The sequence below is a fragment of the Ostrea edulis genome, chromosome 2 (assembly GCF_947568905.1).
Source record: "Ostrea edulis chromosome 2, xbOstEdul1.1, whole genome shotgun sequence".
Taxonomy (NCBI): domain Eukaryota; kingdom Metazoa; phylum Mollusca; class Bivalvia; order Ostreida; family Ostreidae; genus Ostrea; species Ostrea edulis.
The window spans coordinates 3,383,002-3,394,689 of record NC_079165.1 but is presented as its reverse complement, the minus strand read 5'-3'; the positions used below and the strand labels follow the sequence as shown (position 1 = coordinate 3,394,689).

General features: G+C 41.8%; 1 protein-coding gene across 1 annotated transcript; it reads right to left on the bottom strand.

The window, feature by feature from the left end:
• Positions 1-7,196: 7,196 nt before the first annotated feature.
• On the bottom strand, positions 7,197-11,458 carry LOC125680049 (uncharacterized). The gene is made up of 2 exons (XM_056156634.1): positions 11,403-11,458; positions 7,197-11,235 (listed from the first exon to the last, which is right to left on the bottom strand). Exons 1-2 carry the CDS (start codon positions 11,456-11,458, stop codon positions 7,197-7,199), a joined length of 4,095 nt encoding a protein of 1,364 aa, XP_056012609.1.
• Between the last annotated feature and the right edge of the window lie 230 nt (positions 11,459-11,688).

Below are 11,688 nucleotides of genomic sequence, written 5' to 3'. Positions count from 1 at the left end.
GAATTGTTGCTTCAAATGAATTGAGTTCCGTAGGGATCCAGGTCCTCGGTGACCCCCTGTATGTCGTGAAAGGTGACTAAATGTTGCGGTCCTTCGGATGAGACCGCAAAAATCGAGGCCCCGTGTCATAGCAGATGTGGCACGATAAACATCCCTCCCTGCTCAAATTTTGCAGCCCTTTACCGGTAATGGTGACGTCTCCATATGAGTGAAAAATTATCAAGAGGGACGTTAAACAATATACAATCAATCAATCAAATGAATTATTGATGGTATCAAAAGTGAAGATAACGAACAGTGATCAATCTCATAACCCCTATAAGCAATTACAAAATAGATAGCTGGGCAAACATGGACCCCTGGATATATCAGAGTTGGGATCAGGTGTCTAAGAGGAGTAAGCATCCCCAATCGACTGGTCACACCTGCCGCAAGCCCTATCCGTAGTCAAAATCAGTGTGCCAAGAACGGTCTAACAATCGGTATGCAAAAATTCAGAAAGCATTTGACCCAATGATAGGTTGTATTGACAAAGTAGATCGTTATAACGACCATGGAATTTGCGAAATGCTGATGTTGAAACCTCTGCACAATCAACTTGCTTGTCTGTAACCTTCCTTGATTTAAAAACTGTTCATACACAGAACAAGCTTTTGCGTATCGAATCAGTTGAAAGATATAAACGCCATGTGCAGATGATAATGGAATATTGCTACATAAATATGGGAAGTACACGATGGAAAAGCTGAAATAATCCCGTTTATCATAAAGTTAAGCTGTTAGTTTGCCGTTAATATATATTTTCAATAAAACTTATTCATATATTATATATTTAAAGTGGACTGCTCTCTGGTATCTTTTATTTCGAGTTGACAGGGATATATCGAATAGACACATGAATGAAAGTCAGCATTGTTAATAGATAAAATGTCGTCGATATATCTAAATGTCGCATTGAAGGCCACAACAAGAATTATTTTTCTTCTCACGTAGAAGCTTTTGAATAAATTCTGCTTCATAGGAATATAAAAACATGTAAGCTAACAAAGAAAGACAACTCGTGGCCATGGGAATTCCAACAGACTCTTGGAAGACCTAACCACCAATCACTACGAAAAAATTGTCAATAACGAACAGTGATCAATCTAATATAGAGAATACAAAATAAAGAGTTGAGCAAATACGGACCCTGGATGTACCAGAGGTGGAATCAGGTGCCTAGAAGTAACCATCCCATGTCAAAATCAAAATCAGTGTGCCTGGAATGGCCCAACAATCGGTATGCAACATGTCGGACTGAATTAGACCCAATGATACGTTGTATTGGCAAACTAGATTGTTATAACGACCATTGAATTTAGGTACTGATGACTTCTAACCCGGATCCCCACGGGATCGGTTCTGAAGAAGTTGACAATGTTAAAAAAAAGTTGACGGACAAATTATAATTAAAAAAAAAAACTTAAGAAGATAAAGTTGTGTATTTTGTATTCTGATATATAGTAAAATTCTAAAACCACTTTTTTATTTTAATTTTTAGGCAGAGAGCAATAATCAACCATGCTTATATTGTTAGTTTACTTTTTTTTTCACAATAAGATCCTCACTACACCTTGCTTGTCATAAGAGGAGACTAAATGGGGTGGTCCCTCCGATGAGACCGCAAAAACTGAGGCCCCGTGTCATAGCAGGTGTGGCACGATAAAGATTCCCCCTGCTCAAAGGCCGTAGAGTCGAACATAAGCCTTTTTAATGTCCTTCACCGGCAATGGTGACATCTTCATATGAGTGAAAAATTCTCGAGAGGGGCGTTAAGCTTTAACACCAAAGCAGTAATGAACATAACACAGAATTAAGGAAAAAATTTCGCGATATTATCATATTGTGAAAAACTTTTGTGATATATCGCGATACAAAATTTTGGCGATACCCATCCCTAAAGGAGATATTGCCCAATTTAGGTTTTCTTAAAAGTATGTCAAACTCCAAGGTCAGAAGCTTTGATTCCAAAGAAAGGTCGTATCACAAGGAATGCGCATGAAATATGACAGCTCTGTCACTCCCCATTGGAATGTCATGGTTTCAAATAGGACAAAACTAATATATACCCCCGTCCCTACTTTAGTCATGGAAACATAAAAAAAACTTTCCTCCACATTAACGTTTGCATTTTGATATGAGTAGTATAACCCGCTTGGATGGGTGGTTCAACTGAGTGCACTTTTGAGGTCAAAAGGTCAAGTTTTAGAACGCACTCGAGAGCGGACTAGGGATGGACCAAGGTTGCGCGTGTTAAGACTGCGCGTGCTAGGACTGCCGGGCTGTGCCGGGCTAGGACGGTATGAACTAGAGTGCTATGAGATAGGAGCGCGTGCGGAGGTATGACACAACAATGGGGAAAATCGATATCACTAAAGTCGCTATGACGAGGTCTGAACCGTGTTTTAATCCTTTAAATTCACAGTGTTATTGATAAAAAAAAACCCCGCATGATTGAATGACTCTGTTTATTAAATGTTATATTCTAATTAATTTAGAGTTCAGGTTATTGACATTGTGGAACATTCTATATGACGTTGTGGTCGAGCTAGGACTGGAACATTCTATATGACGTTGTGGAAAAACCTGCTTTTCTATGACGTCACAATAAGTATATAAACGCAATACACAATTCGCGTTGTCACTTTCATCAGCATGTCTGAGCGAATACACAACGACTTACGGAATAACAGAAATGGACTTCCACGCAATTATATTGAACAGCGATTGAGATTTTTAGAGGAACAACTTCGCATACAGCGAGAGCGTGAATTAGAACTCCGCAGAGAAAACTGGTGACGAGTGAGATTTTTACAGCGGGGAGGGGGGATAGACAGAGAAAAACGACAGTTAGTGTCGGGATATTATCAAATCAAGCTCGACAGAGGCCGCCATTCCAGGAAATTTAAAGTGAAACAAAATGTGTACAACGTTACTTTCAAAGAGCTTCCAGATTATTCCTTTATTCGGCGATTATTCAAAGATATGCTCAAAAATGTGAAACGGGAAATGCAGTGCAACCCCAATGATTATGTACGGCTAAATATTCGACACCCGTCTTTGGATTCCGAGATTTGGGTGGAATTCACACAGTCCAAGAATCGCAACGAGGATAAAATTTTGAATAAGATAGAAGCCGTACAGCAATCTAAAAAAGAGTTCCTGATGACAGACGGAGCCACACAGTTGGATTTTTCATGTGAAATATCCGCAAGGTAGCGGGGGAAATTCTACAAAACATCTACAAGTCGATAAAAAGAAATTTAAGATCTCCAAGAGAGCTATCGTTCAAATTCAAAACCCCGAGGATTCCCTGTGTCTACCCCGAGCTATCGTCGTGGCGCGACTTCACAGTCAAAAACCCGAGCATTTCGACCCCGAATGGGAGAAGAAATGGAAACGCATGAGAAAAGGGGATACACAAACTCTCGACCAGAAACGACAGGCCTTAGTTCTCATGGAACAAGCCGGATGTCCAATCAACGAACCCTGTGGCCCTCGGGAGTGGGAGAAATTACAGCAGGTACTTGCCCCTCATTATCGATTGAAAATATTTCAATTTAAGACGAACACACAGCGTTTAAGGTTAGAACCCATCTACAAAGGACAGGGCCATGGTGTTTGTTTGAACATTCTGCTGGATAATAACGAACATTACGATACCATTACATCTATGCCGGGAGTGACGGAAAATCAATATTATTGCGATTATTGTGATGTTGGCTATACCCACATCGAAGAGCATCGTACCGTCTGTCCTCACCGATGTTCGTTTTGTTTAGCCGATACTCCCTGTTCCCCGGACGGTACCCATACGAATTGCCCTCATTGTAAGGGTTTTTTCAGAAATGCTACGTGTTACCAGACCCACTTCAAACCCTACAGTACCAATACTACGACAACCGTCTGCAGTTTAATGGGACGTTGTGACCAGTGTCAGAAATGGATATCCAAGCAGTTATTAAAACAGCACGCCTGCGGAGGTCAAACACGATGCCACATCTGCAAGAAACTCGTCATCATGCCACATCGCTGCTTTGTACAAAAGAAACCCAAGCCCAAACGCAACAAGGAATTGAAAATGTACATCTATTACGACTTCGAATGTACACAGGAAAACGGAATTCACATCCCTAATTTATGTGTAGCAGAACGCGTGTGTCAACATTGCGATAGTTTAGATATCGACATCTCCTGTCAAGGATTTGGAGCGCAACGCCGCTTCATATTTCAAGGACCAGACACCTTAAAACAGTTTATGGACTGGTTATTGCAGGCCGAGACGGACGAGAAGGGTACTTTTGCACTCAAACACGATGAAACTACCGCCATTGCACACAATTTCAAGGGATACGATGGGCAGTTTATCTTGAACTATCTGGTGCACACGGCCTGTATCAAACCCGCAGTCATTCTCAACGGGAGTAAAATCTTCTCCATGGGTGTTTTCGGCTTGAGATTCATTGATTCTTACAATTTCCTACCCTTTGCCCTTGCCAAGATGTCCTCTGCGTTTGGATTAACGGAACTGAAAAAAGGCTATTTCCCCCACTTTTTCAACACGGAACAGAACCAGAATTACGTGGGTCCTATCCCAGCTGCACACTACTACAATCCTGACGACATGTCGATAGCCAATCGCGAGGTCTTCAATACCTGGTACAATCAGCAGCAGGGAAAAGAGTTTGATTTCCAGAAGGAATTTCTAGCTTACTGTATCTCGGACGTGGATATTTTGCGCCGGTGTTGTGCGTAATTTAAGTCTACCCTCTATGGTCTCGTACGCGTTGACCCATTTCAGGAATCGATTACTTTTGCGAGCACAGCTAATTTAGCCTATCGACGAGGATTCATGCCCCCGGACACCATTGCCATTATTCCTAATATGGGATATCAACCTTCGCGCCGCTACTCGGCCAAGGCTTGCCGTTGGCTATCCTGGTTAGAGAATCAACACCATTCCATACGTCATGCTAAAAATGGGGGTGAAGTCACTTTAGGCCTCTATACAGTGGACGGGTATGATGAGGAATCGCGCATCGTCTATGAATTCTACGGCTGTTACTGGCACGACTGTCATATCTGTTATCCGAATCTGTTGACGGAAATGCATCCTCATCGAGTTCAGCATACGTATCAAGACCTGCACGTGCAGACATTGAAACGAGCCACAGCCTTAGAGGAACAAGGGTATACAGTCGTGAGCCTATGGGAACACGAGTTTGACCAGCAAGTTCAAAACAACACCGAGTTACAAACGTTTATACAAGAGGTCAATATTCAGGATCCTTTAAATCCTCGGGAAGCCTTATATAGAGGTCGTACCAATGCTACTCGCTTGTATTGCGATGAGGGAGACATGCGATACGTAGATGTGTATTCCCTGTATCCTTACGTTCTGAAATACAAACCGTTTCCCACCGGACATCCTCAAGTCATCACCAGCGATTTCAAGAATGTGAGAGAGTACTTTGACCTCATTCATTGTCGCGTCCTCCCACCCCGAGGTCTGTATCACCCCGTCTTACCCTATAAGACGGGAGGAAAATTACTCTTTCCCTTATGCCGAACCTGTGCCGAACATCGCAACTTAGACTCTGACGAGCGATGCCAGCACACCGATTCACAGCGCAGTCTGACTGGCACCTGGGTGACTACAGAACTTCACAAAGCCTTAGATTTAGGATATCGTCTCGACCGCATCTATGAAGTCTGGCATTTTGAAAACTCCAGTCAGGACTTGTTTCGATCTTACATCGATACTTTTTTGAAAATTAAACAAGAAGCTTCCGGATTCCCCGATCATTGTCAAACGAGCGAACAGAAACAAGTCTACATCGATGAGATCCGACGACGAGAAGGTATCTTTATGAATCTTTTAGATATCGAGAAAAACCCTGTCCGGAGAACTATAGCTAAGCTCTTTTTAAATTGTCTATGGGGAAAATTTGCTCAAAGATTACAATTACCGAAAACCCAGTATCTGACCGAAGAAGAAGAATTACAACAAAAAATAGAAGACTCCACTTTAGAAATCAAAGGAATCGAGCTCCTAGAAAATCGAGATCATCCGGAAACTGACATGATGCTAATCACTTATCAAGAGAAAGAAGAATTCCTGGAAGACTGTCCTTTTGGAAACGTAGTACTAGCCTGTTTTACCACAGCGCATGCTCGTTTACATTTGTACGAGACGTTAGAACCTTTGGGGGAACGCGTCTTATATTTTGATACGGATAGTATTATCTATCAACATGACGAGACCCAATATAGCCCTACCATTGTCAACAGTTTAGGCGGCTGGACCGATGAATTGAGTGGAGATCGTATCATCAAGTACATGTCGGGAGGGCCTTGTTCTGTCACGAATTATTGTACACCCTGGGCGTGTAATAAACTGACAGAAAGTTAACCAAAACAAGGTCCAGATTTATTCCGTGTCAATGTATGGTAAAAGACTGAAATACAAATTGTAACAATCATAAGTACAGCATTTGAATACAGAAATCATTTTGATGTCACGAATTGCGTTCCGTAGTTTTGAAATTTGAACAGCATCTTGGAGTAAGAAAATTATGCAATAAAATATCTGATTCCTATCAAATGTCTATAGTTATTTCGCTTAAACAATTATCAAGTATAATGATATTCAATAATATTAACTATTCACTAAATATACATTCATGAAACACAGACGCTTAGAGAAAACAACGAACGACGCGCCATACATCTACATGTGGCTTACTGATTGTGCAGTTAACAAAACAACAAAGCATTTATCTCCTAAACTTATGCATTGAACAGAATATTCTACATATTCATTAGAAAGTTTCTGCATACATACAAAATTACTTACACTGTAATTTCCTGAGATTAAGATAAAAAATCAGACGGAGACTGTCGACGCGTCTGCATCATGACGTAACATAAAGGTAACCAAAAATAGCAAGTCGTACCAATTCGATTCGCTTATCGCGACAGCACACTCCCCGTCTGATATCTTTAGATATCACAATATTTAAACTTCAACTATAAACAGTAAGAAATTAGTAATGTACATGTCTGTGTCTATTACAACTAAATATGTCAAACATATGTTCTAACACTGCCTGAAAGCATTTTCAAGATTCAAAGAACAACATATTTCTGAAAGTACATCACTGTTCCAAGAGGATAACAATATCGTTCACCGGCCTGGTGTATGAAGTGATCTTGTCATTCCGGTTGACCTTGACCTGCACTTTACGCACTAAGTCATCTTGTCCAGGAAACACCTTGGTGACGATGCCTAAGGGCCATTCATTTCGATGCATATCTTTCTCTCTCATCAGTATCACATCACCAACACGAACATTTCTTTGGGTCTGATGCCATTTCTTTCGAGTCTGTAGAGTGTGTAAATATTCCTTCTTCCACTTGTCCCAGAATACCTTTGCAAGGTGTTGTACTCTTTTCCACTGAACACGCATCAAATCCTTAGAATCAGTTTCACAAATCTCTTCGTTTAATACATCCATCTTCTGAGTTAGTAGAATGTTTGGTGTGAGGATGAATGATGAGTTTGGGTCAGAAGAGATACCCGTTAATGGTCGTGAGTTGATCATTGCACTAGTCTCTGCTAAAAGAGTAACTAGCACTTCATGTGTAAGTCCAACCCGTCGGTGATCTAGCAACATGCTATCAAGAATTCGTCTCGTTATCCCTATAAGTCTCTCCCATACACCACCCATGTGTGATGCATGGGGAGGATTGAATTTCCAAATGGTCCCTTCGTTGTAAAGGAATTGTTTCAATGGAAAGTCTTCGACCCAGATTGCATCTATGTGTAGAGGGTCAACAGCACCAACGAAGTTTGTACCTCTATCCGACCAAAATGTCTTCACTTTACCACGGATTGCCATGAACCGTCTCAGAGCATTTATAAATGATGATGAGGACATCTCTTCAAGGACCTCTATGTGTACTGCGCGAGTGACGAGACAGATAAACAGAACTGCCCATCGTTTGCTGCTTGCTGAGGATCCTCTGGTTCTACGAGTTATGACGTTCCATGGTCCAAAAACGTCTACCCCTACTGAAGTAAAAGGAGGCTGCCCTGGGATCAGGCGTTCTTCAGGTAGGTCAGACATTTTCTGGGTCTCGCATTGTCTACGCAATCTTCTGCAAACTACACAGTTGTTTAAGATCGAAACGACAAGGCGCCTACATCCAGTTATCCAATATCCACTGGATCTCACTTTGCCTTCCGTGAAGTAACGACCTTGATGACGAACTGACTGATGACACTTGATGATCAGAAGCTTAGCGATATGATGTTTCCCAGGTATCAATATAGGATGTGTGCATATGGTGTCCACTCGAGCATTTTTCAGCCGTCCACCTACACGGAGGATACCTTCGTCATCTAGGAAAGGATCTAAAGAGAGTATAGGACTGTTTCGTGGTAAGCTTCGTGAAGAACGTAAGCAGTCTGTTTCCTCAGCATATATTTCTTGTTGTACGGCTTTGATGATAACTTTTTCAGCTGCCTTATATGAATCTATGGACTTTGGTATGATCTTGGTTTTATTCTCTTTTCTATGCTCAAGAAAGCGTTTCAAAAGAGCAATAGCTTCAGTGAGGTGGTTCCATTCTTGGAATCTCTCAAACCTGTGGGTACCCAGTGTAGGTGTGTACTGAGTCTTCAAACAGGTGTTACGAATTTCTTTGTCCTCTCGTGGTTCAATGAGTTCGAACATCTCACTGGTTGTGTCAGGAGTCTTGTTCAAGAAATCAGAGGGTCCATTTAACCATACACTCCTTTGTAGGTTCTCTGCCAGTATTCCTCTGGATCCTTCATCTGCAGGATTCATATTTGTTGGAACATAGGACCACTGTTCAGGTAGACTGAGGTTTCTGATCTTCTCCACTCTGTTAGAAACATACACATGAAAACGTCTTGTGTCGTTGTGAATGTAATCTAGGACAACACGACTGTCAGAAAAATATTTCACATCCTGAAATTCAATATCAATGTGATCTTGAACTGTTTGAGCAACTTCTATGGCCAGAACTGCTGCGCATAATTCAAGCCTTGGAATTGTGTGTCCTGATGAGGGTGCAACCTTTGTTTTTCCCAATATGAATCCGACTTGTTGAGATCCACCCTCATATGTTGTCCTGAGATAAGATACCGCCGCTATTGCTTCTTCCGAGGCATCAGAAAATGTTAAGAGTTCTCTTTTTGTAGATTTGCTCAAATTTTGTGTGATTGCACGTGGCACATGACTTCTCTCCAAGGCTTGTAATGATGATTTCCAAGTGGCCCATTGAGACTTGACAGGTTCGGTCAGTGGTTCATCCCAATCAGATGTTTCCGAGACGACCTGCCTCATAATAAGTCTTCCTACGATGATCACTGGTGCAAGAAAGCCAAGAGGGTCATATAAACTGTTAACTGTCGACAAAACGCCTCTTCTTGTCAATGGTTTGTCCTCTGTTGAGACACTGAATATGAAACTGTCACTGGTGAGATTCCAATTGATGCCAAGACTCCGTTGCATTGCTGGATCATCCTCCAAGTCAAGATAATAGACACCATCAGCCAAGTCATCAGGATCAAGGGTTTTCATTACAGTGGAGCTGTTCGAAGCGAACTTGTGTAATCTTAGATTGCCATTTCGTTTCAATGCATCTTGAGTTTTCTGCAACAAACTTATGGCTTCTTCGGCTGTGGGACATGATGTTAGTCCATCGTCTACATAGAAGTTTCTACGGATAAACTGTGCGACTTCTATTCCATGTGTGTTCTCGGATATGTCAGCAATTTTACGAAGACCGTATGTTGCGACTGCCGGGGATGGTCTGTTGCCAAATACATGCACAAACATACAGTATTCCATCAGCTCGTTGTTCACATCATTGTCTCTGTGCCAAAAAAATCTCAAATAGTTCCTGTGTTCTTCTACAACTTTAAAACAATGGAACATGTGTTGTATGTCTGCCACTACCGCTATCATTTCTTTACGGAAGCGTAGAAGTACACCTAGGAGACTGTTCGTCAGATCCGGGCCTTGGAGTAAAACATTGTTCAAGGATGTTCCCTCATAGGTAGCTGAGGAGTCGAACACCCCTCTAATTTGGTCTGGTTTCCTGGGGTGGTAGACCCCAAAGAGTGGAAGGTACCAGCACTCTTGGTTTTCTTTAAGAGGTTGTGCTGGGCCAGCATGTCCTCTGCTGAAGATTTTCTCCATGAATGATATGAAATGTTGTCTCTTTGTGTCATTCTTACGGAGACTAGTTACAAGATTGTTAGCTCGTTTTAAAGCCTGTGGCCTGTTATTTGGCAATTTTTGTCGGTGTTTCTTGAAGGGAAGAGGGGCTTTCCAGCTCCCATCGCAGTCCCTTTTGAAATCTTTATCCATTAGAGCGACGAAATTTCTGTCTTCCTCAGAAAATCCTATCTTCTCATCGTGAGCAGATCTTGTGAATATACCTGGATCAATAGGATTCTGGATAGTGTTTGGTTGACCAATGGTAGGTTTGTTTGAAGGGAAGAGGGGCCTTACAGCTCTCGTAGCAGTCCCTTCGGTAATCTCCTTGACGTTGAAAGCACTGTTGCACGGTAGAAATAAGGATGGACGACCACTTCCAAGGATGTTAATTTTATTCACATTCACAATCTCAGGTATGTGGGTCTGGTTATGGCAGGCTTCTCCAACAATCACCCAACCAAGATGAAGTCTTTGAGCATACGGTGTGGTCTTAGGACCAAGGCGTTGATCTAAGACATGGTGTGCCTCTAATAAGTGTCTACCTATTAAAAGCAGTGTGTTGCATTGATCGTCCAAATCGGGAATTGATCCAGCGATGTCCCTCAGATGGGGGTAGGATCTGGCAACACATGGAGTTGGGATCTCCGAACGATTGTGTGGAATGTGGTTGCACTCGATAACAGTGGGCAATTTAAGTTGAGTGCTGCCATCTAAGGACTGTATTATGAGACCAGTAGCACTTCTTCCTTTGGTAGGACTCGAACCTGCACATGACGTCAATATGTAGTCTATGTATTCACTCTTGACTTGTAGATCATTGAGTAGTTTTGACTTTACTAGGGAACGATTACTCTGATCGTCTATTATGGCATACAGTTTTACTGCATTGTCTGGGAAGCCTTCGCGGAAAACTTTCACTAAAATTGTCTTGGAACATGATTTGCTAGTGAATCGAGCATTACCACAAATTTGGGTACATTTTGAGTCAACTTCTGCTTTGTGCTCCCCGCCATGAACTTCAGTCTTGTTATGAGTTCTCGTTAACTGAGGTGTGATGTGCAATGCTGAGGGGTGTGTGTCGCTACCGCACTCTGTGCACTTTATGACTACCTTACAGTCTTGTTTGAAGTGCTCCTTGGATCCGCAGCATCGAAAACATAAACCATTCTACTTCACGAGTTGTCGTCTCTCTTCAATAGACTTGGCCCTGAATGCTTTACATTCGTTCAAAGTGTGCTTCGAGTTAGTATGTATAATGCACTTAAATACACTGTCAGTGTTGCCCTTCGTAGCTTCAGTCTTTCTAACGTTCACTTTAAGTCTGTTGTGAGTACTTGGGTTCGTTGAACTTGGTTTCTCTACGTTATTGTTCACATCGTAGATGAAGCTAGGATCG

Bases quoted from the DNA above. Each gene is read 5' to 3' on its own strand.
- LOC125680049 (XM_056156634.1), bottom strand. From the start codon at position 11,458: ATGGTTTATGTTTTCGATGCTGCGGATCCAAGGAGCACTTCAAACAAG. The intron at 11,236-11,402 runs GTAGTCATAAAG...TCGATTCACTAG, and splicing joins ACTTCAAACAAGACTGTAAG to CAAATCATGTTCCAAGACAA.